This window comes from Anastrepha ludens, chromosome 2, assembly GCF_028408465.1.
Source record: "Anastrepha ludens isolate Willacy chromosome 2, idAnaLude1.1, whole genome shotgun sequence".
Classification (NCBI taxonomy): domain Eukaryota; kingdom Metazoa; phylum Arthropoda; class Insecta; order Diptera; family Tephritidae; genus Anastrepha; species Anastrepha ludens.
In genome coordinates, this window is record NC_071498.1 from 112087445 (window position 1) to 112108953 (window position 21509).

The following is a 21509-nucleotide window of genomic DNA, read 5'->3' on the forward strand; positions in this document are numbered from 1 at the left end:
TTTTGAACGACTTTGACGTGCTCTTTTCGGTGTGGCCTCGCCTATAGCACGATATTCGCTTGATTGGTCGGTTGTTTCAGGGCCGTAAGCATAAATCCAAGTCTCATCTCCCGTAATGATGCATTTGAGCTTGTCCTGATAGTCTGAAAGCATTGCTTCACACACATCAACGCGACGACTTTTTCCCAAGAAATTGAGAGTTTTCGGTACCAAACGAGATTTGAATTTTCGTAGGCGCAAATGGTCTTTCAGAATGGTTTTCACAGATACTTCTGATATTCCGATCATATCAGTAAGGTTCGATTGACAATTTTTGAGCACTAACTCCTTCACTTTATTGACGTGTTGGTCATCTGTTGACGTCGATGGTCGTCCGGAGCGCTCCAAGTCATCAACACGTTCTCGACCCTCTTTGAAGTCTTTGTACCACTTATACCACACAAACAAAATTTGATGGCACTTCTGTGCTCAATCAAATCAGACATTGTAAAAATCGAAAAATGCACTCTTGGTCGTTTGGTAAACACAAGAGTAAATATATTACTGATAATGATATTCACATGAAAGTTGACCCAGGTGTTATTAACAGTGCTGCCAACTCATGAAAAAAATAACTAGAGCGAAATTTTAATCCCACGAAGTTTGACAAATAAATTCACTTTACTTTTTGCCTACAGTACAGTGGCACATATTCGCATAAACGTGCTCTTTATTTTAGCTTTACCACCTTAGCTCTCTGAGAAGCATTGCTTACAACAATTTCTAACTCATATTGATGTCAAACTAACGGAAATTTAGATTGCATGCAAAATTCAAGTTCCGTTGGTGTTGTTATCCTTGAAACGTTACTTTTTATACAAGGAGTGACCAATTTAGAGGCATTAAATTCAAATAAAACACCAAAATTCGAGTTTTTGGGCAATCTTTACTTCATTTGCATAGAACCTTTCATGTCATTTATTTTTTGTAGATTGGCCTTTCAAATATTGGCCGCAACAGCGCCGTAATTCCACCATCCGTAAACACGAGTTTTGAATGATTCGCGACTCGCTGGAGGGCTTCGGTCGGTATCTCGTGAATAACTTTAGTATTGCTGGGTTCCAATACCTCTATCGAAGCTGGTTTATACACAAAGTATTTAAACTGTGCATACCGCCACAAATAAAAGTCCAAAGATGTGATATCATACAATCTTGGCGGCCGATCCACTGGTCCGGCACGAGAGATAAATTACACCCCAAACGACAACGTAGTAAATCCATTGTTTCAACCAAATGTTGTGGAGATCACAAGCTTCAACCGCCGGTATCAAAAAGTGATTTGTCATGGCGGAATAGCGTTCGCCATTTCCTGTTACATTTGCGCCTGGCTCGTGTTTGAAGAAATATGGGCCGATGATTCCTCCACCCTATAGAACGCAGCAAACGGTTATCTTCAATGGATGTAACAGCTGTCCTTGAATGGCTTCAAGTTGCCCGTCAGCCCAAATACGGAAATTGTGCTAAGCTTCATCTGTTGCCCTGAGCGCGCGATGAACACTTTTCACAGAGCGCCGATGCTCGTAATACAATGAATACTGAACAAAATTGTGTATTTAGTTTGAGAGTAGTCAGGCGTTATCTGTCAAGAAAACCCTATTTGAAGGAAGGTACTTTCTGATCACTCTTTAAAAGAAATTATCGTGTGAGCAAAAAATCCTGCTCCTCCTATTCTGCGTAAATGTGTTCGGAAATTTGTCGATCAGTAATGAATTTCAGATATCTTTTCTTCAAAATATACAATAACATAAAGTATATTATAGCGCAAAAACAATATTTTTTTTTCTACTAACTAACTAAAGGGTCTTTCAATAGTGTCACCTAGAAAAAAGACTAGCAGACCAAAAACTGGACGTTCTGTTAAGAATATTGCTGCTGTAGCGGAAAAAGTTGCTGAGCAGCCTTCAACAGCGAAATGTCAAAGTTCTCAATAATTAGGCATTCATGAATCGACCCATGGTGGGCATTTAAATGATGCCATTTTTCGCATATAATTGCTAAGATCCGTAATTTGAATAAAAATAGTAAAACCTGAAATAATCTACATTTCGACATATTATATTTATTTTAAAATAAGGGCTAGGGCGCGTATCGTGGAAGGCCCTTTATTTAATAAATACTTTATTTGAGTTTGTAAAAATTAAGCTCAAACTTTTCAATAACAAATGCCAATAGTTGTTATAAAAATACTTGGAATTAGCAAAGAATAAAGAGTGCACCAAAAATATAAGGCAGGTTACGCACCGTTCATATTTGCACATGTTTTTATTAACTCTAATCAATATTTTGCCGAATAAAGCAAATACAATTCATCTTACAAAGTGGTGCAAAATTAATCATCCATTGTTTTTTTTAATAACTTTTTACGAAATATAAGTACAAAAAAATGTTATTGAGTGGTGGAAATCTTTATTTTGACCTTTACGCGCTCCATTGCTTTTCATCGTTTTCAGTGCTCATCTCGGGTTGAGCTTTAGCTTCATTCACAATTTTCTTCTAGGCGTCACGATTTTTGGCTGTTTCCCACCAGTCGTTTACGTGCATCTGTTTCATGTCTAGCCAATGGATTGGTCTACCAAGCGCACGTTTAGGCGTCCTTTCGCTTTCGAAACCAGTCGTCGACCTTTTTTGCGGGCGATCATTGTTCATGCGTTCAATATGACCCAACTAACGTATTCTTTGTGATTCAATGTGTGTTAACAACATATTCTCCTTTGCATAAGGATAATAGTTCGTCGTTGTACCATATTCTAATCTGCCATCACTTTTTCGCAGTGATTCAAAGATCTTTGGGGATATATTACGTTCGTGAATCCGTAGGCATTGCGCATCTGCATGGGTGGGTGTCCGTGGCTCGCATCCGTAAATAAGAACGGGGCGTATTATAGCTTGGTAAAAGCACAGCTTGCATCCACGTGTGTGATCTTTTGATTTTAAAAGATTTATATTAGCAAAGTCTGCTTTATTTGAAGACACAATTCGGTCTTGTTTTGTGTCATGCATATTGATGTCGCTTTTTAGTAAAACACCGAGGTATTGCAATTACTGTTATCGTCATGGCTGTTACGACTATTTGGAAGGTTGTTGATGGTATTGTTCTCCTGGCTGATAACCCTAAGGTCATGCAATCCATGATTAATAACCTGGAGAAATACTGCGTTGAATGGAATGGGTGGCTAAGTTTCAAGGGTCGGTGTTGATTTTGAATAAAATACAATTTTTTTAGGAAATTATTGCCATTTTTCTTTATTATGATAATATTGGTATAGCTCAATTACATATATAACAAAATATCGGCCAAATGACCGCCGCGGCCTCGGCGGCACACCTCCATCCTATGGTCCATATTTTCGATGACGCTGAGGCATAATTGAGATTCTATGCTGTTAATGTGTCGAATTATCTCATCCTTTAGCTTTTGAATTGTTGCTGGCTTATCGACATACACCTTTTCTTTCAAATAACCCTAAAGAAAGAAGTCCAACGGTGTCGCTGACGTTTTGGTGTGGTTCACATTCAACATCGGCCCTTGAAATTAAACACCCTTTAGAAGTAAACCCGAATATATCGGGGATGATGGTCTTTAGAAGAGGTGGGCGACTTTTCCAGGCAGAAAAATGGTGTTATCAAGGTGAAGAAATTAGATTGGTGGCGGAATATAAATATCTTAGTGTCATTCTAACAGCCAAAATGGCATTCGGCAAGCACTTAGAAGCCAGAAATATTTTAGCAAATGCTAGTATTAATTGCACATATAACGATTTTTTAGCGAAGCCATTCATTTCTTCAAAATCAAAATGGAAGCTATTCCAAGCGGTAGGGGCAGAGTGATACAAACTTACGAAGCGCAGGTTTGGGGTTATGCCTTATTTTATGAGGTAAATAAACTTCAACGTTACTTCATTAAAAGAATCCTCAAACTGCCCGAGTTCACTCCGAACTATGCGAACAATAACTCTAGCAACTAATTTAGAATATAGCCACATTTATTCTTTAGAGATACACATGAAGTATATCTGGAAAACCATTTATAAATATAATGGCAGCAGACTCCCACAGAAAATAACACAAGGCATCTGAAGTAAAAATGTGTTTTGGCTTAAGGTAGTAGTCTGGTAACTTACACGTTTTTTGAGGCCATGTTTGGGACATTTTTTCGAAGGGAAAATAAAGTTCAATCGGTTTGATTTTCTGATATGTTATTAAAGATATCAGAAGGTGAACAAAAAAAAATTTTTTTTTTTTTAATGTTTTGAAACTATTTTTGTACACTGCAGCAAGCGGCAAAAAAAGAGGTACAGTGGCTGGCCGGCGTGATTTCGTCACTTGTGGTCATCTGAAACAGAAAAAACAAATTGCTTATTAATCAGTGTGCTCGTCGTTCTGGCGGGTAGTAAGATCAAATGATTTTGACAAAATGGCGGACTTAGTAAGAAAATTGCATTTTTTTAAATTGGAAATCGGACTAAAAAATGGAAAGTTAGGGACGAAATAATATTATATATAAATTTCAGCTCAATCCGTTAGATAGAAAATTTGTTTTCACGACGGCCATCCGGAAAAACGTTGTTTTGAGAAAAACGCTTTTAAAGTTTTAGCAATTGAGCCGCGCAAGTACGAGCCGCTCTCATGTATGTGCTATAATTTCGTCAATATTTCGAATTTCGGTCTAAAATTTGTACAGTATATTACTAATATATCGCACTTTCAAAATATGTAAAAAACCGAAATTCGAAATTTTCAAAATAAGTTACCAGACCTTAAGCATCCGAACGACATGGGAATGGAGTTCGGTCTGAAGTTTGAAGAAAACATCACCGCTACAGACTGGCAAGATCGCTGTGTGCAACTTCTTACCAAAATGAAAATAAAAAATTTCAACGCGGCAAGGCAAAAAGCACAGTCAAGTGCGACGCGAATTTTTTAAACAATTAGACTGCTCAAAAGGGGAATCATATATTAAAGGAGATATGCGACTAGCTGACTTTACAACAATTTTCAGAGCAAGACGTAGTTTACTAAAGCTAAATGCAACCAGGTATGGAAATACCCAGAAAATTTGCACGCTCTGCAATTTAAACAAGGAAGAAGGTACGCAGCATTTTTTAGGAAGATGCCCGGTACTGAAGGAGATCAGAATCAGAATGAAGCAGAAGTAATAGATGTACATAATGGTCACAGTTGGAAAAGACTAACTAGCTTTATATACTCAACCTTAGGCTATAGAGAATTTCTGTTGCAGAGTTTAAGTATTGATTAATTTTTGAGCTGTGACAGACAACATTGTTATTGCCACAAATTTATTATTTCTTTCTTTATGTATTTATATATTTAAATGAATTATTGTATAAATTATTGACATGTAAAATGTAATATTTGTAAATAAATAAAGAATTACTACTTAATAGTTATATTTTTGTCTGTTTGTATACTCCAGAAAATTATACGCAAGTGTCAATTGTGAATGACGTACAAAAACTATACAGTTATTAATTTTGCCCCACTAATCAATCAAAATCAAAACCAAAAAAAAAAGTATTTAAACATTCGCACATATAAAAAAGTGTTCCACCTTTATTGATATGAACAAAATATTTAAAAAATTAAAACTGTCTTTGTAGACAGTTCACTAGCAACTGAAAAATCATAAATTTAATATACATATTTTTTTGTAAGTATTTTCATTTAAGCAGAAAATTACTCGGTATTTAAATAAATGCGTAAATACCAAAGTTCTCTTACTCAAGCCAAAACTTTTCATAGAATGCGCAATATTCACAAAGTAGTCGTAGTTCAAAGCAAGTGAAAGCACACCTACAAGCACCCACATGTCTATCATTAACAAATTAAGCAAATACAAAGAAACAGTCTGCCACTTGTTGCTATTTACAAAATTTATCTACACCTACCAGCCCGCCATTTTTCTGTGCCAACACCAATACACGTAGGTAAATGCATGTAAATATTGAACCTCTTTGCTTGTCAATATGAAAATTATTGACCAACAGTAAACAAAGTGAATGTATACGAATAGGTGGAATAGCATCTATCAATATTGCTGAACATATGAAAGGAGTGTCCTCACAAAACGAAATAATAAAAGAAAATAAAAAGTAGGCACAAACACAAAGCCAGCTGCTCACGTTCAGCATAAAGGACTGCAAAAGGGACGTATAATCGATTTATGTCACACAAAGGGATGTATGTACGTATGTATGAATGTATGCGCCTACAAGCAACATGTGGTTGTGGCCAGTGCTCGCTGCATACACACAAACATATGCACACAATTGAAATCATGCAAAAAGGCGCACACGCGACATTGCATCGTACACACTTACATATGTATGTATGTGTGTGAACAAGCTAGAACTTTAAAGGCTAAGTGAGGTGGAGAAGAACATACATACATACCAATCTACACCTACATATGCATACTCTTACATATTAAAACACACAATGAAATGGCTGTGTATAGCTGACGGAGCTGATTTCAGCAGCAAAGAAAAGCGCAAAGTGAAAGCTCTGCTTTGTTGCTAAAAATAGAGTTTAACTACAAAGTATCTACGTATCTCACTAAAAACTCACACACACACATACCTACATATAACAGCTATTTGTGGCGCAAACGGCGTATGTTACCCTTTCTCAAATTGATAATTTTTCTGCCTTAGATAGGCAGGCGCGGGTGCCAATGGATAAATGAGCGACTGAAAGGATATTTAGGCGAACAGAAAAGCGTTTGCCGCAGAAGCAACTAGCAACAGAGCTTAGACTAATGAGAAAGTGTACACACATACATACTTACATACATACATAGCTAAGAAAGAGAAGCATGTAAGGCAAGCGGCTGTGTGGCGGTGGGCTACAAATATTCCGCACACCAAGTTAATGAGCTGAAAACCCAATAAAGCGCATGAGGAGCCAAGTAACCGTCTGCCGGAAGTTGGGCGGAAAAATGGTCGAGAGTGGAATTGCAAAACGCTAACTGTCGCCGTTTGTGGGTGTGTATGTATTGCGCAGTAAAGCCACTGTTCAAAGCTGATTAGAAATCGATAGAAAATCGGTATAGATGCGGCAAAATATTTACAAATATCCCTCAAAATTGAGGCAAGCAAAGCAAAATGTACTGCACCGTTGCGGCTGATTTTATTTTTATTTTTAATTTTTACATTTTTTTTTTGGCTTATCGCTATCCATATATATGTATGCATATATTTTTGCTTATGCGCGTAAAAGACATTCAAAATTCATTTGAAGATTAGCATGTCAAATTGAGTTAAGTTGATCGCGCGCGCAAGCACACCCACACGCATCAAAGCATACGAATTTTATTTATAACTACACACGCATACGAGAATGTATGTAAATATGTGTAGCGACATGTGAAGCGATTCAAACTCCATTAAAGTGATTGATCAAGACAAATACGTTTAATTGGCACATTTTTGATTGAATTATGCTCTTTCAACATAGGGGAGTGGTGCGTCCCTACTGAGATTCGTTTAGTACTGGTTTGATGCCCACTGTGGGCATTAAGCATAAAACGAAAGGAAATTATTTTCTAATACAATACACTTTTGCGATGAAAAATCTTCTTAAAAGAAAAGGTCTGACTTTTATAGGCACCATAAAAGTGTAGAACTCTCCACTTTTCCTGATAATATCTAGAATTCAGCGACAAAGCGGAATGGAAGCGCGGTCAATAACTGAACCAAAGTTGTATTCAGCAATTATACAATTAGGGGATTCACTTAATCGTGAAAATGCCTTGAAACTCTTCCAGCCTCAAAAAACAACAATCAAAATTTATATGAAAGGCGCCTTGTGCGAGCTTCAAAAGTCAGAGTGCCAAAAGAATTTCCTCTACTTTTGCATCTTCATTACATCCTGCGATTGGTTGAAAAATTAACTAATATGGAATTATAGGTTAAGTTAGGTTATTGTTGCAGTCGGTTTGGAATAACCAACTCACTTAGACCATTGTGGTACCACGCTAACCTCAGTGTTTGTTCATGATGAAACCATTTAGACGTTCTTATGAAGCGTGGGGTAGGTTTTATCCCAACACCGGATAGTTTCGTAAGAGAGTCAAAACAGTATTCATGCAGTATTCCTGAGAAAATACTCCTTGCCTAGAAGAGTTTCTACCTTACTGCCGCTGATCTGTGACACAAGCTACGACCTTTGTGATGTTCTCTCATGAGAGGTTGAGCCATTCCGTCTGACCTTTTCTTATCTATTTGTGGCCAAATTAACATGGTTGTAACACGAGTATTCTCTTCTTTCCATGAACAATTGGGCTACTGGAGAATATTTTCTTTTTAACCTTAATTCGGAAGTTGCTATAGGAATTCCAATATTGCTTCTGTTTTCAAGCAGTGAAAGATTAGTATCCTTTCTTGCTAGCTCATCGGTTTTGCAATTTCCTTCAATATCTCAATTCCTCCATGTCACGGAACCCATATGAGGTTGGCCTTTAAGACGGTGCTAATATAATTTAAAGCTGCCAAGCGTTCCTGAGCAACCTTTAATTCAAGTATAACTGCCTCTATTGATTTGATGGCCGTCTGGCTGTACGAGAGTTTTTGTTATGGCGTATGTATTAAGGTGCACAGTTACCTTCTTTATGGCTAAGATTTCCGCCTGGTAGACGCTACAATAGTGCGAAAGTCGGAAATATAATTCTAATCTTAATTATTTAAAAAAAACTCCATAGCGTACTTTATTTTGTAGCCTGAATCCATTCGTATAAAACTGAAGGCCTTTGAGTTTGCCACTCTCTTCTTGACGGATTGTTAGTCGTAAAGAGCCTATCGAAGGTGGATTTAGAGAAAGATTAGTCGATTTCTTGATTATAATTACCTATAGTATTTAGTATAGAAGCGTGGCACAACCACCGGGTCTTCCATACTCTTAAGTCTGCAGCGGCGATCACTTGTTTTCCTACCAGATTTAGAGCCAGAAGCTAATCAACTTACAGCACCTCGAGCGCTTTAAAAAGAGGTGTCGCTGCTGATACTATTTTTGTGTTCTCTCTAGTAATATACTGGAGATTTGAAGGTGTATATGTGAGGTCTCGATCGCAGTAGTTGATATTCGTTTGAAGCGTAAAGATCCTTTCTTATCTGACGTCAAAAATGTCTGCGTGCGTCCCGAAAAAACAGCATTTGCGGGAAGTCAATATTAATTATTAATTTTTAAAGAAAAGTGCAGCTGAAACGTGTCGTATATTGATCAATATTTCGGTAATCATGCTCCATTAAATACAACATGTAAAGAGTGGATTCGATACTTCCAAAGTAAAGTAATAATAATTAAGAGAGAAAAAAATGTAAATTACATACTTAAGCCCTTACTTTGTTTTTGTTTTTTGTCAGTATCGTCTTAGGATATAATAGGCAAAGGTAAGATAAGATAATACGAAATATTTGGTATCGCAGAAACAGAGGGACATAGAAACACTACGAAATAGAAAATCTTGTACATCCTTATATTAAGGACCTATCTCCGAATCGTCAAAACTTCTTGAATACACCTAATGAAAGCTGAGAAGTATTTGGTAGTCGCACTTCTATAGTAGTGAAATGAGCTAAACCTTTTTTTAAGGGGTTAGGTGTAGTCAGAGGCCCGAAGAAATGCTGATTTTCAATATTTTTTTTTGCTAGTCAATTAGTTTTGTTTACCAAAATTAAAACATAGCATTAATACATCATTTTTCGACATGACTTTAGTAAAATTCCAAAAAAAAACAAAAATAAATAATAATATCTGTAAAAGTTATCGCTGTTTGTGTGGAGCACTTTTCTCCAGAAGTCCCTTGCGATGAGCATCGCAAGTCCTTAGAGATTCGCCTAAAATCAATCGGACAAGAGAAATTAGTTTAATTACTGGATAATCTGGTGCCTGATCGATTTTTTGTTTTCAAAATTAACAATATGGCGGCTTCACGAAATATTTTTCAAGTTTTCGAGAAAAAAACCGACAAAAAAATCCTTCGATCAGGCACAAGTTTTTTTACATTTTTCAAAAGCAGTATAAATTTTATTGAAATCTACCGAGCGGTTTTTAACTTACAGTGATGATCAGTTCAAAAAACATAGTTTTGAGAAAAACGCATTTAAAGTTTTGTTATCGATTTTTGTAGAGTTATACGAATTATTTAATTACTTACACTGAGTCATCTATTCCTGGGCCATATAATAGTTCTTCAGTCATCTCAGCAGCTGCCAAAATATCAATTTGCTGTTGCCTACGTAGCATTCTACCGCCTCGAGTGTTATCGTTAGCGCGCTTATTTGCCACTTTCATTCGTGCAGCATCCATTTTTTTTTTTGTAAGTCACTTATTGATTACACTGGACTCCCTGAATTATGTTTTCGCAGTGCTTATAAAGTTTAACACTGGTTTGTAATTTCTTCATTTTTTTAACCAACCACATACGCATGCCAGTGTTGTTCTTACTGGGCATTGCCAATATTTGCTGATTATTTTTTGTTTGCATTTCATACTCACTCCCTAGTAAATGTCTTTTTCGCTATATCCTTTTTGCGCTGTCACAAATATTTACAAATATGACAGGCTAGCTGTATTGCTTATAAACACCAACATAGAAACTTATATTTATGTACATTAAGGTGGAGCCTTAAAATATGGAAACTTATTTTATGCATACATTTTTTTTTTTTTGTAAAGATAGCCATAAAAAGCAGTCTTTATAAAATTTTAAAATTCACAAAATAATACTTTCTTTTACTTTCTTAGGATAGTAAGTGCGCCCAGCTGCTAATAAACTTTATATATATTAAAAATTTGAACGGTATGTTTGTAACTTGTTTTATAACTGTCAAAAATTACCAATAATAATTCAAATAATAAAATTGTCACTGAAAGTCACTACGTAGCGTCACAGAGTGCGGCCGATTCCCGAAAAGCTAGCCAAAACTCAAAAAATTAAGTAATTGATTCAAAATTTCTTACTCGGGGGTTGTCGGGGTCGCTGATTACGAATTTGATCTTAAAATTTTGAAAATCCACCCCCTTCCACCCCTATTGGCCACCCCCTCACGTGAAATAGCGTATATTCAAGAACATAATCAAGATGCATGTAAATTTATATGTTTTCGGGGTCGCAAGGCAGCAAGTGGTAACAGCTGAATCTTGTTTTATTCAGTAACCATTACTTTTTTGACCTTTGACCTTTAATAGGTTTCAAAGCAGCATATGACGGCGTTGTATTACTATACAGTTTGAAAACTCAAATTTTATAAAAAAAATTGCAAAAAATATATCTACGTATTGCTGCAGCTAAAAATTTTGTGTCGAGGTATTGATATGTACTAAAGATTTCTCGTATTTTACTAACCTTCCGAAGATGATTCCATTTGGTTTTGTTCAATTTACTCCATTACAAAATCTTTCAAATGTGTACAACTTTCACTATTCATCGACAGTAATACGATGCTCAAACGAAGGTCTCGTTTCGACTGAAAATACAGAGGATACTTAGGGTACAGGACGTTGCTATGAACGGTTTTCACTACTCAAGGCATTACTGTAGCCAACCCAAAGACAAAAAAACTCTATCTAGAAACTTTTTTTTTCGACTTTTGGCCACCTTTTTGGGAATCGGCCGCACTGTGCGTCATAAGTTACGTTCGACGGCCATGAAAACGCTTTGAAATCAATACTAACACTAATACCAACGAAAGTGAATTCAAATCTGTGTTGGTAGGTATAGTGGTTGTCAGTTGCCACACCTAAGCCTGCAGTAGACCCATTGAGAACCACCAGGGCTGTCCCCTCTCCTCACTCTACATTGTTCACATTGAATCAACGTGTGGCTTTAATATTATATATCTAACAAGGCTTGCTATTTTTATATTGGCTACTTCTGCCAAGTTATTCGAGGAACAATTTCCTAAAATATTGAACCTTCTTCTATCCGGAGTCATGCACCCGCATAGAAAGTGTTCTATGGTCTTTTCTTCTTGAATGTGTATAAATTACTGTATTTTTTCCAGGTTATATTTTACATTTACTTACAATTGCTCAATTTAATTTCTTTTTTTTTATGTATCCAGCAATTGAACGTTTCGTTTAATTCAATTCGAATCTATACTTATACAAGGTGATAGTAAAAGTAATATACAAAACCTAAATTTGAATTTTGTTTCAATCAAAATGTAAACAAACAAGCGAACAACAACTACAAAAGCGCAGATCACGTCGATATTGGAATCACAAACTCTCAAATCTCATTCATGTGCGTATCCAGCAGTTTGATGCTTCACTGGAATTTCCTAAGCACTTTCCAGTAGCCTAAACTGATTTCAAAAAGAATTAAAATTCAGTCCACCCTAATGTGCATGCATACATAAATGCTTATGTAAATACGTGTTTGCGTTCACGAGCGCCCTTATTGCGTACAGGAAGTATGACAAAACATAAAAAACGTTCTGCTGAAGGGCCTACCCTGGTTAACGCATTGATTCCAAGAGAGTGACGTGAAAAATCTCTTGGAAAATCCATCGCATGCTGGTTAACTGTAAAACTCATTGCTGAACATTTTTTTATTCAATTGCGTCAAATTCAATAATTCGCCAGAAAGGATTTACAGACTTGCTGTATAAGTGCATACAAACATACATTCAGCCATATGTATACATGCATACATGCATATATGCATATATATGTGTATGATGTGCAGTAGTATAAGTACAGGAGTTGATTTAGTGATACAGCTTACTACGTCTACCAAATTATACACATAAAGAGTCATTATTTGCTTCTGTTAAACTTTAGAATGCTCCAGAGTTAAAAATTCTACCAAGAATTTGAAAAAAGACGAGGAAAACTTTTGGTAAACACTTTTCAGTATACCTTTTGGCAGTTACTGTCTGAGAAGAATCTAACGGGATAGCAGCAATAATTTTTGCTTTAGTGAAGTAAACCGAGATCATCACTTATGGTACTGACTTTTGCTGCTTGGCTTTCACAGGCTCATCCTCCACAAAAAATTGGAGTCTTTGGTACCAGTTATACATAAATAGTCTTAGGAGCGGTTTAGAACTCATTGGAAATTTCTACAGGCTTGAGTTGACGTCAAAAGCCGTAAAGTATTGAGTAAGCAATTTCCTGCTGCATAGCTGGCGGACTTCTATTAGTATTGCGTTCATTTTTTACGTTTTCTCGGCTCCATTCTAAACCGACTTTTCTGAAATTTTTAAATGACACATCGTAAAACTATAAAAAAACGAATGACATTTTAAAATGTTTCAAACAAATGAAAAATATCACCAACTCACCGAACTTTCGTTAGTCCCCCCGTATTGAAAATATTTGAATGCAATCTGTTCTTGAATTCAACTATCTACGGTTGATCTTTGACTCTCATTTTTCAATCAATAGCCACATTAATTTTGTTGTATCTACTATTTATTCTATCTTAGGCTTTCTACGGCAATATTTTTAATGCTGCTGGCCTACTCTGGAATTCAGAGGTATCTCTTAAAGAGTTCGAAAATTATTCTGCTCGCATAATTAGCTTCCATCTTCTATGGTAGCTCTAAGTTCTCGGACCCTTACACTCTCAAATTACTATTCACCTCCTTTGTTTGCTCTACATTAGCAATATTCACATTTATCGGTAAGCCTAGTCAACAAGTTCCATTTGAGAGGATTGAACATCTAGATAAGGTGTTCCTAACATATTCTTAGTTCGCGTAAATTCTGCAATTCCGTTCCTGTACTCCCGATTTCTATATAATTATATATATATATAATTGTCGCGTACACCCTTTCTGGGTGTTTGGTCGATTGGCCTTTCTTTTTTTTTCATTTTGGTATTTAATCGAGATTCGAACCTACGTTCTTTCTGAATTCCGAATGGTAGTCACGCACCAACCCATTCGGCTACGGCGGATGCGGCCGATTTGGCTTAAAATAGAAAGTAAAGTATTTAGAGAGTAGAAGTTCTATACTCCCACTGTCTTTTTGTTTAGTGTAATTTAAGTTTGGAATAATTAAACGAAAAATTTGTTGCTCATATCGTTACGGGGCATTCACTTTAATATCCCTACTAGAACTCTACGTAGCACTTGCACATTTCATCTCGAATTGCTTAACTTGAATTACGCGCGCAGTTCTATTTTGCTTGACTTTTAAGTGTCAGAAATTTTGTAATAAATCTAATATAATTTAAATTTTTTTATTTATTATATTGTATTATATCATAAAAGGTCTCTGACTCTTAGATAATTCTTAGAATAGTTCCTAGACGGTGGAAGTAATCGTCCGAATAAGTGGGTTGGTTTAAAAATTCGAAGAAACTGGTTCTGTCAAGGACAGAAAAAGAACTGGCGGACCAGACTGGTATTTTGTTTTTATGAAAGTCTTTGTGAATAAGCCAGCAATGATTCCGGAGCTGAGACATAACATTAGGGTCGATATTGCCAGACTCAGTGCGGGAATGGGTGAGCGAGTCCTTGAAAATGTTAATTATCGTATAACAGCCTGTAGACGTGTTCATGATGGACATTTAAATGATATCATTTTTCACAAACAATTGTTAAGAGTTGTATTTTTAATAAAAATAGTGAAACCTGAAAAAATCTAAATTTGTACAGGTACAATAGGACTTATGAACTCATTTCATTTGTTCTTTAAATTTTAGCAATTGAAAAATTTAATACAAAAGAAGCAACTCAAAAATAAGCTTTTGAAGTGAAACTTCTTAGGCGTCGATGGACGAGCGAGAATGGAGAGTAAAATTTCAAGGTCATGCAACGTTTTGGGCATTTTCGTTCAGCGAGAGAGAAAAAAAGATATAACGTAGAGGAAAAGGAGGGAGAGAGCTATACCTTATATATATCTTAGATAGATTTTAGGCTATTTTTCATGTGGTTACTAATTTCTAGTGAGAAATAACACTTCCTACTTTTTGGTGCTTGTTAGTTGGTGCAAACTTGTAGGAAATATATTTTTGGTGTCTACTTTTTGACGTTATATTTCCTTGGTGCCTACTGGTTGGGACGTTTTTTGGTCACAATTTTTTTGGCGTTTTGTTTTGTTTTGGTGCCTACTTTTTGACGCTTATTTCCATTTCCGGGCTAGTGCTTGTGCGTACTATAAAGTGCTATCCATTCCGGCGTCGGATTTGTTGGTAATGCCTTGCCGTAATTTGTGCCGTTGCTGCGGTCCTGGAATCGCTGAGTTTGTGCGGGTGATAAACGCTCGGAGTAGTGCGCGTTGTTTCTACGGTTTGTGCCCGGCGGTTACCTACACCGGTCGACCCTTCTCCGTGTTTTGTAAATTTTGTCTATTTGTATTCTCTGCAAATGTTGTGAATTTATTTAGATATATATTCTTTCTCTCTCTCTCTCTCTCTCATTCGCTCTCGGGTCTCTCCCTCTTTCTTGGTCTGCCTTGAAAGTTTCAGTTCTGTTACGTGTACCATGCTACACGCACTGTTTTTTGAAATTTCTTGCCGCTAATTTTCCTCCAAACAGCTAACCTCGTAAAACAAATTAATAATTCTACTAGCCACGAATTACGAAAATTCCTGTTCTATCATAGAAAGATGAAGTGAAGTGAAGATATTTACCTATTTTCAGTTAGATTTTACTCACTGTCCCTGTATGACTAACAATTTGTTGTCGATGTTTTGCATCCAACTTTTCTACATTAACTCTCTTAAACATTTGATATTAAATAGTGACGATGTTCTTGTGTGTGGGGCAAATTTTCCTTATATTCTGCAAGTAAGTGCCCCACTGAAGGGTAAAAATTATATAGTAGTGGAATTTATTTTTTGCTAAAATGGCACAATAACATGGTGCACAAAATGGATTTGCAAATCCTGTCGCTTTAGTAAAAAACGTTGCTTCACTCTCCATACTGATTACATTATTTTCACTTCGATGTTCGGAACTACGATTATGTATAAAAGAAGCTTTAAATGAATGGGATTGTTAAAGTTTTTAACTTCATTTAGGAAATATCAAATTGGGTGTGATAGCTGCGATTTTTTTGGCGATAAATTTTATAACTTGCGTGAAATGAATGCAGTGCATAAACCCACTTACTTACATACGCAGATGTTTATTCCATAGAAATGTTGCGGACACTGGCTCAAAATTACTAAAATTTAAAATAGTTAGAATTAAAATTCATTGAATTTACAACATATTTTTCTTAGATAGAGGCGAAATATAAATGTGCGTTTGATAAAATTCGTGTATACAAAAAAGTGCTCCCCCAATGCGAACACCCATATTGTTTTTTACCAAATTAATTGAATTTGTATATTACTAAAAAGTGTTACGTTTAAAAGCTCTGCTCATTGTCCAGTTGTGCACTACAACAATGTACGCGTCGTGCTGCCGTCAGTCATCCCGTCCATGCCACCATGCGTTTGATTTCGAATGCAATTCAGCAGTGTTATGCACCCACTCACTCGCACACACTCATTTTGTCGAAAATCCTGTTGGAGTCTGGTATGCGACGCAGCACTGAAATCCGTTTATTTTATTATTATTATTTTTTTTTTTGGTTGTCTGTTGCCTTCAACAATACAATCCAGTTAAATTTTTAAGTTAATTATAAGCAGAAAAAATATTAAAAAAACCACGCGTGGGTGTGACAGGTATGAACAGACAAAAAGGCCTTTAAATAGCTTTTAAAACAAATTTCTGCATTTTACTTTTGTTCACAACCATTTGCATTTATACTTAATTGCTTTTTTTCTGATTACTACAATAATATTTTTTGTTCATTTTTCTTACAGAGATCGAGGCCGTTGAAGCGTGTAAATGGCTGCGTGCTGCCGGCTTTCCGCAATATGCGCAAATGTATGAAGGTGAGTGTGAGAAAAAAGAGAGTACATTTGTGCGTATATATGAAGACGTAAAGGGATTATATGCACCTGAGATTAGCTTCTTTTTCTCAAAAAATTAATCAGTAATGCTGCTGCTACTACCTTTTCAAGCACAGAAGAAATTCTGTGCAAAGTTTTTCATATGAAATTTCGCATGGACCGCGGCAGCTCCGAAAGCGAAAGTGATTGCAGTTCACTTGAAAGTAGTGTAGTGTGCATTAAATGAAAAGGGACTGGTAATGCGTACATCTGACTTGTATTTATGACAGCTGGTAATTGATGGTTGCCGCATTTCTGACAGCTTGTAATAGCCGCAAATTTTTGGCAACTTACACTGTGGTTAAATATTTAAAAGCTGCAACCAAAAGAAGAAAAAACAGGACAATTGAGGAAAAAGTGTTGAAAAGGAAAGCAAATACTACGAAAAAATTAATAACAGCATACAATGAAACACCAACAAAAATAAAAACAGAAAAATTCAACGAGTGCGTACAACACATTCGATACGAATGCCTTTTGGCTTAGGGTCATAAAAAATGTAACATAAAAGCTTGGCCAAATGCATCCAAAACAAAAAAACAAAAACAAAACGGATCATTAAAAACACATAAAACGTATTTGCCAGCTGTAATTATTGGTATTCTCGGTGACCGCAAACACTTTCACTAAAAAAATGTTAAAACGAAATTTTTTAAAGAGAGAGGATGACTGACTTCATTCATATAGGATTAAAAATTGTTGAACATTTTTTTTAATGCTTGTGGAACATCAAGTATCAGTAACTACGGTATATTTCAACCATAATACAGGGCCCGGCACTCGAAGTGTAACCAATTAAAAAGGCCATAAATTTAGTTTGGAAAATTACTTTTATTCAAATCAAAGTAAAAAATGTGTGAAAATAATACAAAATTAAGAATCAATTTACTTTTGCTCGATATGACCACCTTTTGTCTTAACGGGTTATACGCAGTTATGACTTTCAAAAAAATCGATTTTTTTATTGCATTTTTGTAATGTACATATATTCAAAAGTATACACACGAAATTTGAAGTAGATCTAAGCAATACTTTCGGAGTTATACCTAAATATGTAGAGATGCCTCGGCACGTTTTAAGGTAGGTATTGAAACTTTAAACGTGTTTTTTTCAAAACGGCATTTTTCAAGTCGGTGTACACGATATCTCGAAAACGGCTTGTTTGCTCGGTCAACCGTTTTAACTCAATCTTTCAAGATACATTTTCTAGTAATTAATCGTTCCTTTTGTAAATCTGATACTTATTTTCCATTTTATAATCAATTTACGGCCAAATTTTAACGTAAAAATCGAAATCATTTCTTTTAAAAGCTGCCATTTTATGAAAATTCACTATTTTGATTAGCCGAACGATTAATTACTAGATAATCTAATATATTAACAAAATTTGGTTTGGTTTTTTGATTTCAGATAATCCAATCCTGAGTTACGATGTACACCGTAAATCGTCTTTTTTTAAAGGAGGTTCCAGAAATCGCCTGCAGCGCGCTCTATAATCAACATTTTCATAAATAAAAAATTTTGTTACGTTCTTGAAGGATGCTTTTATAACCGCCAAAAATTTTCAAATTAAAATATTCTGAAGTTTCTTCAGGATAAATCCTTGACAACCCGTCTTTTATTTGCTTCATAACTGCGTATAACCCCTTAACTATCGACTGTTCAGAAACTAAACGCAAGCTGCCCGAATGTGACTTGCAAGTATTTTGGCCCACTCGCGGACAAAGACTTCTTTCAGCGCCTCGAGAATGGAGAATCTTTTAGTTCGGGCCTTGCTCTCCAAAATGGCCTAAAGAGAATAATCTATCGGATTCGCCTCTGGTGAATTCAAGAGCCATTGTGTGGACATTATGAAGTTCGGAACGTTGTTTTTTTAGCCATTCTTGGTTTATTCAAGCTTTGTCAGACGGTGCCGAGTCCTGTTGAAACGTCCATGGTCTGCCACTGAAATGTTTGTCCGCCCACGGCTTCAAAGCAACCTCCAGAATACTTTCCCGATAATATTTCGCATTTACCTTGACGCCAGACTCGATGAAAACGATTGCAGAACGCCCATCTGCGGTTACAGCGGCCCAAATCATTACTTGTGGCGGGTGTTGTCTCCTGGTGGCCAATCGGTGACTCAAATTCTCGTATGAACGATCGGTGAAATAAAACCTATCGTTTTGGGATTTTACGAATTATATATATATATATAATTGGCACGTACACTCTTTTTGGGTGTTTGGCCGAGCTCCTCTTCTTATTTGTGGTGTGCGTTTTGAAGTTGTTCCACAAATGTAGGGACCTACAGTTTCAAGCCGACTCCGAACGGCAGATATTTTTATGAGGAGCTTTTTTATGGCAGAAATACACTCGGAGGTTTGCCATTGCCTGCCGAGGGGCGATGGCTATTACAAATATGTTTTGCTTAATTTTGGTGTTTAACCGAGATTCGAACCTACGTTGTCTCTGTGAATTCCGAATGGTAGTCACGCACCAGAAATTGACCACTTTCGGCTAAGCGAAGCAACTCCTTCGCTCTCTCAACTCTGACTTGTTGCTGCTTTGGTGTGGGAACATGCGCCTTTTGGATCTTGTAAGGCTTAACTTTGAGATCATTCTTCAGTATGCAATGGATGCTACGGTTAGATATTTTCAGTTCCTTCGCCATTTGATTGGCGCCTCGTCGAGGTTTTTGCTCAAGTCGCTTCTTCACTTTTTGAACCATTCCACGTGACGGTGCAGTCTTTTGATGACCACCTCCGTGACGCTTCGCGATGCTACCAGTACCATTGTAACGAGTAATGGTGCGATAAACAAAAAATTTATTTGCTTTAAGGTGCCCGAGCTCACGAACCATCTTTGGTTGTGATTTTTCAGCCAAATATAATGCAATCACACCATCACGTTACGCCCTGTAGTCGACGGTCATGTTGTGTATCTTAACAAAGATTGGCAAGATGAACTTGCCATTCAATATCCTACTTAGACATGCATACACCTGTCTCCAAAATAATGGGAGCTATGCGTAGTACCATGTTTTGTTTTTTATGTATTTTTATAAAAGCACAAGTATAGTAAAAGTATCATACAAAAATCATACTAGTCAAAACTTCAAAGTTTGTGCAGAATTGAAAAAGCAAAATTCAAAAAGTTGCCTTCAAAATTTTCTACTTTGGAACTATGCTTTATATATTTTTTGTTGCAGAATGCGCTATATTTTTATAACAAGAAGAATCACTTCGGAGGATATACAACCTAATTTTAAAGATGAAAAGATGATATTTTTCTCACTATGACTAATAAAACCATTATGTAGCACTAACAAAGCGGTAAGGATATCGATCCTTTATCCTCGTTAGAAGTTGGTTGGAAATTAACCGCAAAGTTTAAATTTAATTTAAAAAAATTTTAATTTAGTTACAGTTTTCTCGATACGGTAAAAACAAATAAACTACCAAAACATATGAGTTTTCGGTCTTTGTCGAGCGAAATCGATACCAATTTTTAATTACACATTTTTTTTTGCCTTCAGTAAGTTCATTCTTAGAACCGTTTCACAGACAATTGTTTAAACTATGAAGTCTACTTTGTAAATCGAGCTGTTAAAGTATTTCTTAGTTTCAAGTGCCCTTCAACTCTTTTCGTTTACTCAACTGCCTCACAAATATGAATCTACTAGTTCCGAAACTACGGTTCGGCTTAAGTAAACTTTCATTGCCTTTTTTACCAACTATTTTAAGACTGGTAATATCGGTGAGCTAGATTAATTTTATTTTATTTTCTTTACTTTAAACCTACCTGAAATGTTTAATTAACGCATTAACCAAACTTTGGATATCACCAGGTTATCAGGAAGGACGCCAAAGATCCTTAAGAACAGTATTAATTAGATAATTTCTGATTAATTTCGTTATGTCAAAAATTTACCCGCTTTCGAGATATTTGAATTTGAAAAAATTTAATACATAGAAGTATATGCATATTTTTTTTTTGCTAGGATGACTCTCGGTAAACCTGTATATCGTTCAGAGAGCTTTTGAGGAACGAAAATGAGTTTAGCGGTATGATAGACTGAGCTTTAGTGTTAGAGGCTAGTTGAGAAAAGGAGTATTTTTTTTAATTTATTCATCCTCACCCTAAAGCCCAACATATAAATGTCGCTAAGACAAAATTTGACATCAAACATGCGCTGAAGATCTGTGAAAATACATTTTAAGGTCAAAGCCACGATCGTCGATCGCACAAACAAACTACCACTAGCGTATTTATATATAATATATAAACAACCACACACTCACACATACCATTCTTTATTTGAATATCATATAATATGGCGACACCTAATTTATTGCTCAACACACCAATTTTGCCATGGTTTAAATTACTTAGCGCGCCTAGTGGCAAACGAGTTAAATGACCCTTTCGCTTTTGTCAGATTCCGGTGAATGAGTGAATTTCGAGAATACTCGCATGCCTTGCCTTTTTGTGTGCATGTCTTCCTGTTGTTGTTTGCTCAAATAATTCTGCACTTTGTCGCTACATAATCGAGTTTTTATACATACACGGAGCGC

The 21509-nt window shown here is 36.0% G+C and overlaps 1 protein-coding gene across 2 annotated transcripts in view; it reads left to right on the plus strand.

Moving 5' to 3' along the window:
• Nucleotides 1-21509, plus strand: part of LOC128855103 (rho GTPase-activating protein 7) — a 70703-nt gene that overhangs the window by 28431 nt on the left and 20763 nt on the right. For both annotated transcript variants that reach the window (XM_054089730.1, XM_054089731.1), the window contains exon 2: nt 16825-16896. In XM_054089730.1, the coding sequence (XP_053945705.1) occupies nt 16825-16896 (72 nt within the window). The remainder of the gene's footprint in view (nt 1-16824; nt 16897-21509) is intronic.